This window comes from Phytophthora ramorum (genome assembly GCF_020800215.1).
Source record: "Phytophthora ramorum isolate Pr-102 chromosome Unknown Phyram_PR-102_s0003, whole genome shotgun sequence".
Taxonomy (NCBI): Eukaryota; Oomycota; class Peronosporomycetes; order Peronosporales; family Peronosporaceae; genus Phytophthora; species Phytophthora ramorum.
This window is the reverse complement of record NW_027150649.1, coordinates 5,407,351-5,423,966: the sequence shown is the minus strand read 5'-3', so window position 1 is coordinate 5,423,966 and position 16,616 is coordinate 5,407,351. Positions and strand designations below refer to the sequence as shown.

Below are 16,616 nucleotides of genomic sequence, written 5' to 3'. Positions count from 1 at the left end.
GCTGTCCGTGTTCGACGCGCCCGACTAGGATGCTGCTGTTGCTGCACTGTGGTGGCAGTGATGCGTCGCCACCGCGCGCTTAAGAGGGTGGCGTGCAGCATCTGTGAAATGTGCCAACGTGTAGGTCTTTGAATAAAAGCAACGTTCTTGTTGTTCACCTTGGGGCATCTGAAACGGATGACACTCGCACACTGAAGCGCCTTTCACTGCGCCAGTACCTGGCGCACCATGTTCTTCTGCGCCTCTGTGAGTTTGGTGGGGAACTGCACGCCGAACTCCACCACGAGGTTGCCTCGCTGCGAGGGTCTCTTCTGCAGCGGTATGCCCTCACCCGCGATCAGGTGAGACCGTCACGGTGTCACTGCGTCCAAGCCTCTCGGATTCGCTTTCGAATTGCGAGGAAACCCCAAGCCGACCCGCGACTGCTTTACCACGTCCCCAAGGACACAAGCACCTCATTTCACGAAAAGAGCAGATGCACGACCTCCGCAATACTGTGTCGGAGCTATCAACGAAGCTGGAAGGTCTGCGGACAGAGTCTCGGATGCGTTCGTCCATGACATCTCCTGTATTTTGCGCCGCAAGCCAGCATGCGACCTCGATTCTTGAGCAGCCTCGATCACTGTGGGAACAAGTAGCTCGTACTGTGTTGCAAAGCAGAAGAAGAGAACGCCAAATTGCAGGAATTATTGGCATCGCAGAGACGCACGGCCCGCAATATCAGACGCTTGCTCCGACGGCGAGCCGGTGACGAGGTAAACGTTGTTGCGCTGGTTTTTGCTAGTTTTGATGGCTAACAGATTCATTTGCTGAAACTCGTTATTTTGCGTCTGTAGCTGTTAGTAGTGATGCACAACTCGACGCGCTTGAAGGTTGACAACAACAAGCAGATTTTCCATGAGCTCCTACACGGAATTGATACGATTTACGTGGATTTTGGCAAACTGTACGAAGCAAAAGGGATGCCAGCAGTTCCATGCCCTGGGCGGAAGCGCCGAACGGACCCCAATGCCGCCGACGGTGATGTCTTCGTTGAGTTTATCGACAAGAACCAAGTCCCCTTCGATTTTCAATGAAGTGAGCGCGCGGTGTGGAAATTTCTGGAGGGCCCGCGGGTTCGTGACGGAGGTCATGTCTGTAAAAAGGTTGTAGATGTAGCTTCAGAGACTGCTCGTTTTTGCCCTTCACTCACACTGTTGTTTGTTTGCTTTGTGAGGTCAGGAATTTCAGCAAACTACTGAAACAAGCAAGAGTTGTGTGGGCTTTACCTGCGCTAAAAGGGGATTAGCGGCCTCGTACGTCCTGGAGCAGCGGGTTGCGCGAAAATACGTCGAAGGAGACCGCACAGTGTTCATCAGCCGAACAATTGCAGCATCGGCGATGTAATCAATGCGACCAGCTCTGATTCAAGCAACGCACACCCGAAACCACAACAGGACATCTTGTTCCTTAGACACCTCTTTGCAAGGCAACTACTGCGTCTGGACTAGGGAACCTTCCACAAAACTTGAGTCCGAACTGCTGTTGCGGTAGCTCAGTTCGATGGTCTAACAGCAAACGCCCTCTGGACGTATCACCAGCCTTGCTGCGTGCCTCTGTGTTGCAGACCGTTTCAACGGCAAGCCTTTCGAGGAGGCACAAGGATCGTGGGTCATCCGTCGCCTGTTCCGAGTGGCCACTGGACCCTCGGAGGGGTGCCATTCCTCGAATCCCGAGCTACTCGAGACATCGTCGACCACCATGAAAGGTTTGCTGTCCTTGTCCATGGCACTGCTGCTGACGGCGGTGAAAGCCAACAACGGAGAGAGCTCCATCATCAGCGTACTCGGCACAGCCACGTTCCTCGACCTGGACCCGAGTGTGCAGCATATCCCACTGGATCCGTCCGAGAAGGACTTGAGACCGCCCCCTGCTCGCATTCCAGACACCTTTGAGATCCACATCGGGTCGTCCGTCTTTCGAGACGGGTATCGCTGTGGTAAGACCCTTTTCACGGCCTTGAAGAGAGCCGTGTACCCGGAGAGACTTCGGTTCGGGATCCTCGAGCAGTTGGTGGACGGAGACCCGACCTGCCTCGACGAGTACTGCAAAAGAGCTCGAGACGAGTGGCCGGACTACACCGACTGCCGATACAAGGATCGGATCCAAGTGACCCCACGGTCGGCAGCGGAAGCTTCAGGATGTACAACCGCTCGATACCAGCAGCAGAACATGATCGGAGATGAGGAGTTCTGCTTGCAAGTGGACGGTCACAGTATCTTCACCAACGACTGGGACGAGGTCATGCTGGACGAGTGGAAGCGGATCGACAATGAGATGGCCATCTTGACAGTCTACCCGCACGACATTCACAACTTTATCAAGGAAAATGGCGACAACAATGCACCCGAGTGGATCCCCCACCTGTGCACGACGATCAAAGGCGGGAACGGCCTCACTCGCATCGTCGGAGCCAGTATCAAGCGCAACGCCAAGCTCCCGCAAATGGCAGCGCTCTGGGGAGGAGGCTTGTCGTTCAGCAAGTGCCACGCTGAGCGCAATGTGCCGGTGGATTCGCACACGCCTTGGCTGTGGGACGGCGAAGAGTTCCTGCGCTCTGCGGACTACTGGACCCACGGCTACGACTTGTACTCGCCCAGTCAGCTCGGCAACGTGTTGTACCACAACTACTCGAAGAAGCCCGTGAACTTCTGGGAGTCGCCAGTCGATCCTGCTGCCAAAGCTCGGGACACGGAGATGTCGCACAACCGCTTCCGTCTTCGCGTTGGGTTGGGCTTCAAAGGACCCGTGGACGCCTTTGAGCTGGACAAGTTCAGCTTCGGCACTGCTCGGTCGTTCAAGGACTACAAGAAGTTTTCCAACTTCAGCTTCGACGGCTGGATGAACGAGACAAACTCCTGCGGCCAACTGCACTGGGTCCCGTACACGAACGCGACAGTGGTGGAGGAAATCGTCGGTGGTGGCTGGAAAATGGCTCCGGCGGTCCCTCCTACGCCGATGCAGCACGTCGTCAACAGTTTACAAGACTTTCAAGGAGGCCAGCCAAAGCAAGTTGCGCGAGAAATGGCTGAGGAACAACCGGAAGACCCCGTAAGGCAGCGTGGGCTCAGCGCGCACACCAAGAACGGCGCCGACATCGGAGACGACAAACCAAACATCGCGGTGGCGAAGTTGCGAGAAGGTACGATCCGATATTCCTCCAACTTGACTGCCTGGGGATTGCTTGCCGTGGTATTGGCCGCGCTCTTCGTAACGCTGTCGAACGACAGCAAGTCCTGCGCGATTCGGCAAAGCTGCGTCTCAAGGGCGCCCCACCTTAAGAAGTAAACAGTTCACATCAAGTACATCTACATCATTTGAGCCGTTGTACCAACAGGAACATGCATGCTGCAAGCCACACGACAGCTGTGGTTTGTACACTCTCAAGCCGCTGGGAATATTCTGGTCCGAGTGGACGGCCAGGAAAACACACACGAATATTCTGGAGATTGACTTAGACCCGACCGCACAGCATGTCCCGCTAGACCCAGTCTGCAGCATCTACGACCGCCCGTGTTCAAATGCCTGCGACTTCCGACGTGTTTTCATCAGATCTTCGGTCTTCCGCGACGCCTTCCGTTGTGGCAAAACTTTCTTCTCGCATCTCGCATATGGATCGACTTCATAATACCAAACCGATATCATCGGGTTGGCCGAGCGGCTTTGCGAGGATGATGAGAGATGTATCGACGAATACTGCAGAGACAAGTGGCCCGACAAAGGAACGTGTCCCTACAAGAACCAACTACGAGTCGAGATCCACTCAGCCGTGGAGGCTCGAGCATGTACGACGGCGCGACACCTTCAGCAAAAACGGATCGGAGTCCAAGAACTTTGTCTTCACGTTGACGCACGCAACTACTTCGTAAAAGGCTGGGACGAACTGTTGAACCCACGTGTTCAAGGTATCGCACACCAAGACGTATCGGACCTGGTGGGCCCCTCGCGTCCCGTTAAGCACCAACGCACAGAGGAATTGGGACCCTCTCTGCTTACGCTTCCCCTCCCCAGCGTGCAGATCTGCAGTCCAGATACAGACTGAAGACCGCGAGGCCCGTGAAAAGCAGATAGCCACATCGATAGCTATCGCGAAAGACGGTAGATCCCATGGACATGTCGAATGTCTGGGGAACTCGGAGTGATGGCGGTCGAAGGTGTCGCAGTGTTTCATCAATTGGAATATGTTGCACACTCGGGTTTAGATCGATCGTGTACCGATCATCCACTTCGATTCGTGATTTTGCATTCCCATTTCCAGTACCTGCTGACAGTAGCGCGATTGTCAGCGTCGCGGCAAATATTACTCTCATGATGCTCGGGCTTGGTGGCAAACTCCAGAATGAAAGCTCCCTGAAGAGCACAAGACTTGATGGAGCCAGCAGATCGTTCGTATCCTCTGGTGAGGACAGGCTTGAGTTCATTTTAAACGTCGAAAAAACGACCGAACATGGCCAGCATTTTTTTATTTGACGCAAGTGATCTACATGACTACTGCATTAGTATGTGTTACTCGGTTTACGTGTTATTGGGCAACGTTTTGAACCTGATGGTCCTCTTTTTTAAAAGCGTTGGATCGAATGCAACTGATGTGGGGGAGATCGTGGGAGAAGGCTGCAGATCATCCTGGTTTGGAAAACCGAGAGCGAGCTGTGTGCAATTCGAGCAGGATAGTGGTCGTGGGTCCTGGTTCTCGACTACACCGGTCTGAACGTCACCGGTGGAATCGTCACGGGTGGAATCGTCACAGGTGGAATCGTCGTCGGTGCTAGCGTCGTCGGTGCTAGCGTCACAGGTGGAATCGTCACCGGAGCAATCGTCGTCGGTGCTAGCGTCACAGGTGGAATAGTCACAGGTGGAATCGTAACCGGAGCAACCGTCGTCGGTGCTAGCGTCACAGGTGGAATCGTCACAGGTGGAATCGTAACCGGAGCAACCGTCGTCGGTGCTAGCGTCACAGGTGGAATCGTCACAGGTGGAATCGTCACCGGAGCAATCGTCGTCGGTGCTAGCGTCACAGGTGAAATCGTCACAGGTGGAATCGTCACAGGAGCAACCGTCGTCGGTGCTAGCGTCACAGGTGGAATCGTCACCGGAGCAATCGTCGTCGGTGCTAGCGTCAAAGGTGGAATCGTCACAGGTGGAATCGTCACCGGAGCAATCGTCGTCGGTGCTAGCGTCACAGGTGGAATCGTCACAGGTGGAATCGTAACCGGAGCAACCGTCGTCGGTGCTAGCGTCACAGGTGGAATAGTCACAGGTGGAATCGTAACCGGAGCAACCGTCGTCGGTGCTAGCGTCAAAGGTGGAATCGTCACAGGTGGAATCGTCACCGGAGCAATCGTCGTCGGTGCTAGCGTCACAGGTGGAATCGTCACAGGTGGAATCGTAACCGGAGCAACCGTCGTCGGTGCTAGCGTCACAGGTGGAATAGTCACAGGTGGAATCGTAACCGGAGCAACCGTCGTCGGTGCTAGCGTCACAGGTGGAATCGTCACAGGTGGAATCGTAACCGGAGCAACCGTCGTCGGTGCTAGCGTCACAGGTGGAATCGTCACAGGTGGAATCGTCACAGGTGGAATCGTCACCGGAGCAATCGTCGTCGGTGCTAGCGTCACAGGTGGAATAGTCACAGGTGGAATCGTCACAGGTGGAATCGTCACAGGTGGAATCGTCACAGGTGGAATCGTCACCGGAGCAATCGTCGTCGGTGCTAGCGTCACAGGTGGAATAGTCACAGGTGGAATCGTCACAGGTGGAATCGTCACAGGTGGAATCGTAACCGGAGCAACCGTCGTCGGTGCTAGCGTCACAGGTGGAATCGTCACCGGAGCAATCGTCGTCGGTGCTAGCGTCACAGGTGGAATCGTCACAGGTGGAATCGTAACCGGAGCAATCGTCGTCGGTGCTAGCGTCACAGGTGGAATAGTCACAGGTGGAATCGTCACAGGTGGAATCGTCACCGGAGCAATCGTCGTCGGTGCTAGCGTCACAGGTGGAATCGTCACAGGTGGAATAGTCACAGGTGGAATCGTCACAGGTGGAATCGTCACAGGTGGAATCGTAACCGGAGCAACCGTCGTCGGTGCTAGCGTCACAGGTGGAATCGTCACCGGAGCAATCGTCGTCGGTGCTAGCGTCACAGGTGGAATCGTCACAGGTGGAATCGTCACCGGAGCAATCGTCGTCGGTGCTAGCGTCACAGGTGGAATAGTCACAGGTGGAATCGTCACAGGTGGAATCGTCACAGGTGGAATCGTAACCGGAGCAACCGTCGTCGGTGCTAGCGTCACAGGTGGAATCGTCACCGGAGCAATCGTCGTCGGTGCTAGCGTCACAGGTGGAATCGTCACAGGTGGAATCGTAACCGGAGCAATCGTCGTCGGTGCTAGCGTCACAGGTGGAAGAGTCACAGGTGGAATCGTAACCGGAGCAATCGTCACCGGGGCAAGGGTCAACGGAGCAAGGGTCACTGGTCCAAGAGAGATGTCAATCCCTGGGGCGATCGTCACTCCAATGTCGGGCCCAATCGACACACCGATATCCGGGGCGATCGTCACTCCAATGTCGGGCCCAATCGACACACCGATATCCGGGGACACCGTCACTCCAATGTCGGGCCCAATCGACACACCGATATCCGGGGACACCGTCACTCCAATGTCGGGCCCAATCGACACACCGATATCCGGGGACACCGTCACTCCAATGTCGGGCCCAATCGACACACCGATATCCGGGGACACCGTCACTCCAATGTCGGGCCCAATCGACACACCGATATCCGGGGACACCGTCACTCCAATGTCGGGCCCAATCGACACACCGATATCCGGGGACACCGTCACTCCAATGTCGGGCCCAATCGACACACCGATATCCGGGGACACCGTCACTCCAATGTCGGGCCCAATCGACACACCGATATCCGGGGCGATCGTCACTCCAATGTCGGGCCCAATCGACACACCGATATCCGGGGACACCGTCACTCCAATGTCGGGCCCAATCGACACACCGATATCCGGGGACACCGTCACTCCAATGTCGGGCCCAATCGACACACCGATATCCGGGGACACCGTCACTCCAATGTCGGGCCCAATCGACACACCGATATCCGGGGACACCGTCACTCCAATGTCGGGCCCAATCGACACACCGATATCCGGGGACACCGTCACTCCAATGTCGGGCCCAATCGACACACCGATATCCGGGGACACCGTCACTCCAATGTCGGGCCCAATCAACACACCGATATCCGGGGCGATCGTCACTCCAATGTCGGGCCCAATCGACACACCGATATCCGGGGACACCGTCACTCCAATGTCGGGCCCAATCGACACACCGATATCCGGGGACACCGTCACTCCAATGTCGGGCCCAATCGACACACCGATATCCGGGGACACCGTCACTCCAATGTCGGGCCCAATCGACACACCGATATCCGGGGACACCGTCACTCCAATGTCGGGCCCAATCGACACACCGATATCCGGGGCGATCGTCACTCCAATGTCGGGCCCAATCGACACACCGATATCCGGGGACACCGTCACTCCAATGTCGGGCCCAATCGACACACCGATATCCGGGGACACCGTCACTCCAATGTCGGGCCCAATCGACACACCGATATCCGGGGCGATCGTCACTCCAATGTCGGGCCCAATCGACACACCGATATCCGGGGACACCGTCACTCCAATGTCGGGCCCAATCGACACACCGATATCCGGGGACACCGTCACTCCAATGTCGGGCCCAATCGACACACCGATATCCGGGGCGATCGTCACTCCAATGTCGGGCCCAATCGACACACCGATATCCGGGGACACCGTCACTCCAATGTCGGGCCCAATCGACACACCGATATCCGGGGACACCGTCACTCCAATGTCGGGCCCAATCGACACACCGATATCCGGGGACACCGTCACTCCAATGTCGGGCCCAATCGACACACCGATATCCGGGGACACCGTCACTCCAATGTCGGGCCCAATCGACACACCGATATCCGGGGACACCGTCACTCCAATGTCGGGCCCAATCGACACACCGATATCCGGGGACACCGTCACTCCAATGTCGGGCCCAATCGACACACCGATATCCGGGGACACCGTCACTCCAATGTCGGGCCCAATCGACACACCGATATCCGGGGCGATCGTCACTCCAATGTCGGGCCCAATCGACACACCGATATCCGGGGACACCGTCACTCCAATGTCGGGCCCAATCGACACACCGATATCCGGGGACACCGTCACTCCAATGTCGGGCCCAATCGACACACCGATATCCGGGGACACCGTCACTCCAATGTCGGGCCCAATCGACACACCGATATCCGGGGACACCGTCACTCCAATGTCGGGCCCAATCGACACACCGATATCCGGGGACACCGTCACTCCAATGTCGGGCCCAATCGACACACCGATATCCGGGGACACCGTCACTCCAATGTCGGGCCCAATCGACACACCGATATCCGGGGACACCGTCACTCCAATGTCGGGCCCAATCGACACACCGATATCCGGGGACACCGTCACTCCAATGTCGGGCCCAATCGACACACCGATATCCGGGGACACCGTCACTCCAATGTCGGGCCCAATCGACACACCGATATCCGGGGACACCGTCACTCCAATGTCGGGCCCAATCGACACACCGATATCCGGGGCGATCGTCACTCCAATGTCGGGCCCAATCGACACACCGATATCCGGGGACACCGTCACTCCAATGTCGGGCCCAATCGACACACCGATATCCGGGGACACCGTCACTCCAATGTCGGGCCCAATCGACACACCGATATCCGGGGACACCGTCACTCCAATGTCGGGCCCAATCGACACACCGATATCCGGGGCGATCGTCACTCCAATGTCGGGCCCAATCGACACACCGATATCCGGGGACACCGTCACTCCAATGTCGGGCCCAATCGACACACCGATATCCGGGGACACCGTCACTCCAATGTCGGGCCCAATCGACACACCGATATCCGGGGACACCGTCACTCCAATGTCGGGCCCAATCGACACACCGATATCCGGGGACACCGTCACTCCAATGTCGGGCCCAATCGACACACCGATATCCGGGGACACCGTCACTCCAATGTCGGGCCCAATCGACACACCGATATCCGGGGACACCGTCACTCCAATGTCGGGCCCAATCGACACACCGATATCCGGGGACACCGTCACTCCAATGTCGGGCCCAATCGACACACCGATATCCGGGGACACCGTCACTCCAATGTCGGGCCCAATCGACACACCGATATCCGGGGACACCGTCACTCCAATGTCGGGCCCAATCGACACACCGATATCCGGGGACACCGTCACTCCAATGTCGGGCCCAATCGACACACCGATATCCGGGGCGATCGTCACTCCAATGTCGGGCCCAATCGACACACCGATATCCGGGGACACCGTCACTCCAATGTCGGGCCCAATCGACACACCGATATCCGGGGACACCGTCACTCCAATGTCGGGCCCAATCGACACACCGATATCCGGGGACACCGTCACTCCAATGTCGGGCCCAATCGACACACCGATATCCGGGGCGATCGTCACTCCAATGTCGGGCCCAATCGACACACCGATATCCGGGGACACCGTCACTCCAATGTCGGGCCCAATCGACACACCGATATCCGGGGACACCGTCACTCCAATGTCGGGCCCAATCGACACACCGATATCCGGGGACACCGTCACTCCAATGTCGGGCCCAATCGACACACCGATATCCGGGGACACCGTCACTCCAATGTCGGGCCCAATCGACACACCGATATCCGGGGACACCGTCACTCCAATGTCGGGCCCAATCGACACACCGATATCCGGGGACACCGTCACTCCAATGTCGGGCCCAATCGACACACCGATATCCGGGGACACCGTCACTCCAATGTCGGGCCCAATCGACACACCGATATCCGGGGCGATCGTCACTCCAATGTCGGGCCCAATCGACACACCGATATCCGGGGACACCGTCACTCCAATGTCGGGCCCAATCGACACACCGATATCCGGGGACACCGTCACTCCAATGTCGGGCCCAATCGACACACCGATATCCGGGGACACCGTCACTCCAATGTCGGGCCCAATCGACACACCGATATCCGGGGACACCGTCACTCCAATGTCGGGCCCAATCGACACACCGATATCCGGGGACACCGTCACTCCAATGTCGGGCCCAATCGACACACCGATATCCGGGGACACCGTCACTCCAATGTCGGGCCCAATCGACACACCGATATCCGGGGACACCGTCACTCCAATGTCGGGCCCAATCGACACACCGATATCCGGGGACACCGTCACTCCAATGTCGGGCCCAATCGACACACCGATATCCGGGGACACCGTCACTCCAATGTCGGGCCCAATCGACACACCGATATCCGGGGACACCGTCACTCCAATGTCGGGCCCAATCGACACACCGATATCCGGGGACACCGTCACTCCAATGTCGGGCCCAATCGACACACCGATATCCGGGGACACCGTCACTCCAATGTCGGGCCCAATCGACACACCGATATCCGGGGACACCGTCACTCCAATGTCGGGCCCAATCGACACACCGATATCCGGGGACACCGTCACTCCAATGTCGGGCCCAATCGACACACCGATATCCGGGGACACCGTCACTCCAATGTCGGGCCCAATCGACACACCGATATCCGGGGACACCGTCACTCCAATGTCGGGCCCAATCGACACACCGATATCCGGGGACACCGTCACTCCAATGTCGGGCCCAATCGACACACCGATATCCGGGGCGATCGTCACTCCAATGTCGGGCCCAATCGACACACCGATATCCGGGGCGATCGTCACTCCAATGTCGGGCCCAATCGACACACCGATATCCGGGGACACCGTCACTCCAATGTCGGGCCCAATCGACACACCGATATCCGGGGCGATCGTCACTCCAATGTCGGGCCCAATCGACACACCGATATCCGGGGACACCGTCACTCCAATGTCGGGCCCAATCGACACACCGATATCCGGGGACACCGTCACTCCAATGTCGGGCCCAATCGACACACCGATATCCGGGGCGATCGTCACTCCAATGTCGGGCCCAATCGACACACCGATATCCGGGGACACCGTCACTCCAATGTCAGGCCCAATCGACACACCGATATCCGGGGCGATCGTCACTCCAATGTCGGGCCCAATCGACACACCGATATCCGGGGACACCGTCACTCCAATGTCGGGCCCAATCGACACACCGATATCCGGGGACACCGTCACATCAGTACCAGGGGCCGTAGTCTCTTCAGTGCCAGGGGCCGTCGTCTCTTTAGTGCCCGGAACCGTCGTCTCTTCAGTGCCAGGGGCTGTAGTCTCTTCAGTGCCAGGGGCCGTCGTCTCTTCAGTACCGGGGGCCGTCGTCTCCTCTGTGCCCGTAGCCGTCGTCTCTTCCAGGCACGGGGTCGTAGTCTCTTCCATGCCCGGAGCGGTTGGCACATCAATTCCAGGCTCCAGTGTGCCTGGCTGAACATCTTGCTGGTACTCAGTCCCGGAGCCCTGCGTGCCGTAGTCGCCAGTCGCAGTGCCAGCTTCTGTAGTCTCAGTGGTACCTAATCCCTGCGACGTCTCGGTAGTGCCGTAGTTCCCAGTCGCCGTACCAGCTTCAGTAGTACCGGTCGTGCCGTAGTTAGTAGTCGTCGAACCGCCTTCAGTGGTCTGAGTCGTGCCGTAGTTAGTAGTCGTCGAACCGCTTTCAGTGGTCTGAGTCGTGCCGTAGTTAGTAGTCGTCGAACCGCTTTCAGTAGTACCGGTCGTGCCGTAGTCTCCAGTTGCAGTGCCACCTTCAGTAGTACCGGTCATACCGTAGTTGCCAGTCGCCGTACCAGCTTCAGTAGTCCCGGTCGTGCCGTAGTTAGTAGTCGCTGTACCACCTTCTGTAGTCCCGGTCGTGCCGTAGTTAGTAGTCGTCGAACCGCCTTCAGTAGTCCCGGTCGAGCCGTAGTTTCCAGTTGCAGCGCCACCTTCAGTAGTCCCGGTCGTGCCGTAGTTTCCAGTCGTCGCGCCACCTTCAGTGGTTCCGGTCGTACCGTAGTTGCCAGTTGCAGCGCCACCTTCGGTAGTCCCGGTCGTGCCGTAGTTGCCAGTCGTCGCGCCACCTTCAGTAGTCCCGGTCGTGCCGTAGTTAGTAGTCGCTGTACCACCTTCTGTAGTCCCGGTCGTGCCGTAGTTAGTAGTCGTCGAACCGCCTTCAGTAGTACCGGTCGTGCCGTAGTTGCCAGTTGCAGCGCCACCTTCAGTAGTACCGGTGGTGTGAGTCGTCGTCGAGTCGCCCGTTTGACCACCGACTTCATCGGTAGCAACCTCGTAGTTGACAGCCAGTGGGGTATTGAGGGACGTGTCGTAGCTGACACTAGCTGGAGCTTCTTCCTGCGAAGTTCCATCTCCAGCGTGGACGTCTTCCGTGGTGCCCCAACCGGAGCTCCCTCCGTTGTATGCTGCGATGGCCTCGGCCTCAGCGGCAGAAGTGTAGCCTGTCTTCGGGAACGCACACCCCCACATGTCTTCGCTGATGAGGACGCACTGAGCATCAACTGGAGCAACACACACGGCGCCGTTGTACGATAACAGGTACGGCTGACAGTCGGCGGTGGCGACGTCGCCAGCCTTCGGGCAGGTGTCACCCACAGGCTCCACTCCTTCACCAGAGCAGGGGAAGCCGCGAGACTCCGGCAGCGAATAGGTGGCGTCGTACAGCACGGAGATCGGGACGTCGGCAGCCGCGAGCCCCACGGCGAGGATGCCGGCCAGAGCTGCGGCCGCAGCAGGTTTCCTCGAGGTCATCAGCCAAGTCGAAGGGAAGGTCGATGTCGCCGCCAAAGAGGAATACGGGGAACGATCACTTCATATGCGCTTCATAGCTATTGGTTTCGCACGAAACCAACTGATTAGCATGAGAGGCTTTCGCGAAACGGTGACGGCATAGCAGGTCGCGTGGGCGACTGCACGGCTTTCCTGAAACGAGAATGAAGGCAATAAATAAGGTTCCCCAAGGAGTAGACTGGCGGCTGAAAGGAACCGCTGCTTCCAGTCATCGCCACAGTTAACTCCTCCCAGTTCCCCTGCACACTGGAACGGGACTGAGGGCGCTCAGGAGCTTCCTCTGGCACGTCCGCGGTAATTGGTCTCCTTGCCACCGCCGAAAGCCGTGCCGTTGCCGCTTGATGCTGGCTGGCCTTGGTCTTGTTTGACGCGGGAGCGCCTACAGATACTTACACTGGGGTTTTGTATGCGTATAAACTGTGTGGGTCACACATATATCACGTTCGTAAGGGGAAACCGATGCTAGAAATCATGCGCGGTTTCAAGCTGGCGCCACTACCATAGAGAAGGCGAGCGGTTTCCGACTAGTGCCTGGCTGCATGGTGTCGCGAGAGGCTCCTCGCCACCTTCACTTCGGATGACTTGCAACCTGGAGATTTAGTTCGAAGAAATGGCTACACGGAATGTTCGGACGACGTCCAGCGCACCGACTTCCAGGTAGTTACTAAGCGCGTTGCGCACGAATGAAAACACCAACTCAAGAGTCGTGCACCTGGCGTAGGTGCTTCATTGGTACGAGCTAGGAGGTTGCAAGGCGGCCTCCATAGCTAGGAGCTAGTATACTAACGTTACCGTGCAGAGGCCTTCTCTGCAGAGCGAACAGCGAGAGCGCTCATTCCTCTGGACTCTTCCAGCGTTTTACCTGCTACTTCGACGAATGACCGCATGTTAATGCGTTGCCGCCGTATCGCAAAGGTCTGCGCCCCCAGTCTTTAATTTAGAGCACCGTCGATCATGTTGCGCCTCGTGGCTGCTGCGGGGCTTCTGGTCCTCGCGACGGCCGAAGGGGAAGTCGACCAAGGCGATGGCAACGGTTCTACCATCCACTGGGACAACTGGACCAAGTCGGCCAAGCTGAACCCGCGCGTGCAGCATATTCCGCTGGCCCCCACTCAAAGCAACCTCCGACCTCCTCCGGCTCACATCCCCGAGACGTTCGACATGTTCGTCGGGTCGTCGGTCTTTCGGGACGGGTACCGATGCGGCAAGACGCTCTTCACTGCGCTGAAGCGAGCGACGCATCCGGAGCGTCTGCACTTTGGCATCCTGGAGCAGATTTACGAAGGCGACCCGACTTGTCTTGGTGAGTACTGTAAGATGGCTGCTGAGGAGTGGCCACAAGACGCCGAGTGCCGGTACAAGAAGCAGATCACTATCGACACCCGGGACGCTGCCGAGTCGGCTGGGTGTACGACGGCGCGGCACTTGCAGCAGAAGCTGGTGGGGAACCAGGAATTCTGCCTGCAGGTGGACGGCCACAGCGTCTTCACCAACCGCTGGGACGAGGACATCCTGGAAGACTGGGCCTCCATTGATAACGAGATGGCCGTCATGACGATGTACCCGCACCACACGCACGAGACCATGGTCACGGAGAGTGGCGACAACGCGGTGATCAATTCCATCCCGCACTTGTGCACTACCATCCGAGGAGGCAACGGACTCACTCGAATCGTCGGCGCGAGCATGATCAGCGACTCGACCATGCCGCAGATGGCGGCGCTTTGGGGAGGTGGCTATTCGTTCAGCAAATGTCACGCTGAGCGCAAAGTTTTGGTCGACTCACACACGCCGTGGCTGTGGGATGGCGAGGAGTTCATGCGCTCTGCCAACTACTGGACGTACGGCTACGACTTGTACTCGCCCAGTATGCTTGGCAATGTCCTTTATCACAATTACTCAAAGAAGCCGGCCAGCTTCTGGGCGTCACCCATGGATCCTGAGAAGAAGAACCTGGACACTGAAATGGGTCGTAACCGCGTGCGTCTTCGCATTGGAATGCCGTTCAAGGGGCCCGTGGACACGTTTGAGCTCGCCAAGTACGGCTTCGGCAAAGCCCGCTCCTTCGAGCAGTACCTCAAGTTTGCCAACGTCTCTTTCGAAGGCTGGATGAACGACACCAACTCGTGCGGTCAACTGCACTGGGTGCCGTACGAAAACGCAACCGAAGTGGAGGAGACCGTCGGCCGCGGTTGGAAGCTCTACGACCCAGACGAAGGACATGACGCTCCGGATGGTGAAAGATGGCATTCCGGAACAGGAAATGATAGGGAGGACGAGAACTCGCCCCTGCAAGTGAACGATAATGCTGGGCAACACTTGGCGGCGGCTCAAGTTAAAACTGCCGCCATCACGGATGATGGCACGGATGTGAAGCTCCGACAGGGAGTTCCCGGTCCATACGAGCAAAGCGCAGGGTCTGGCACCCCGATTGGTGTCGTCGCCGTCGTGATGTTGGCAGCCGTGGTCGTGGCGCTCTCAAATGACGCCAAATCCCGCGCAATTCGCCGCCGAGTATGTGTGAACATGAAGAACAAAACGGATCGCAGCTTTGAGTAGAGCGAGAACCGTACAGTAGATGACATACATGAATCCTGGTTAAACTTGTATGAACTCACGACTTTTAAGATTCTGTTGGTCCATTCTTCAAACTGTCAGCAAGTTCTTCATGTCGGGGACTAACACTACTAGCTACAATGCAATCTTCCACAAAACTTGAGTCCGAACTGTTGTTGCGGTAGCTCAGTTCGATGGTCTAACAGCAAACGCCCTCTGGACGTATCACCAGCCTTGCTGCGTGCCTCTGTGTTGCAGACCGTTTCAACGGCAAGCCTTTCGAGGAGGCACAAGGATCGTGGGTCATCCGTCGCCTGTTCCGAGTGGCCACTGGACTCTCGGAGGGGTGCCATTCCTCGAATCCCGAGCTACTCGAGACATCGTCGACCACCATGAAAGGTTTGCTGTCCTTGTCCATGGCACTGCTGCTGACGGCGGTGAAAGCCAACAACGGAGAGAGCTCCATCATCAGCGTACTCGGCACAGCCACGTTCCTCGACCTGGACCCGAGTGTGCAGCATATCCCACTGGATCCGTCCGAGAAGGACTTGAGACCGCCCCCTGCTCGCATTCCAGACACCTTTGAGATCCACATCGGGTCGTCCGTCTTTCGAGACGGGTATCGCTGTGGTAAGACCCTTTTCACGGCCTTGAAGAGAGCCGTGTACCCGGAGAGACTTCGGTTCGGGATCCTCGAGCAGTTGGTGGACGGAGACCCGACCTGCCTCGACGAGTACTGCAAAAGAGCTCGAGACGAGTGGCCGGACTACACCGACTGCCGATACAAGGATCGGATCCAAGTGACCCCACGGTCGGCAGCGGAAGCTTCAGGATGTACAACCGCTCGATACCAGCAGCAGAACATGATCGGAGATGAGGAGTTCTGCTTGCAAGTGGACGGTCACAGTATCTTCACCAACGACTGGGACGAGGTCATGCTGGACGAGTGGAAGCGGATCGACAATGAGATGGCCATCTTGACAGTCTACCCGCACGACATTCACAACTTTATCAAGGAAAATGGCGACAACAATGCACCCGAGTGGATCCCCCACCTGTGCACGA

The 16,616-nt window shown here is 57.5% G+C and overlaps 1 protein-coding gene across 1 annotated transcript; it reads right to left on the bottom strand.

Moving 5' to 3' along the window:
* Positions 1–4,733: 4,733 nt before the first annotated feature.
* KRP23_4698 (Mucin-1) lies at positions 4,734–12,956 on the bottom strand (the record flags this gene model as incomplete). The annotated part of the gene is made up of 1 exon (XM_067889689.1): positions 4,734–12,956. The coding sequence occupies one exon, from the start codon at positions 12,954–12,956 to the stop codon at positions 4,734–4,736; it is 8,223 nt and encodes a 2,740-aa protein (XP_067748826.1).
* Between the last annotated feature and the right edge of the window lie 3,660 nt (positions 12,957–16,616).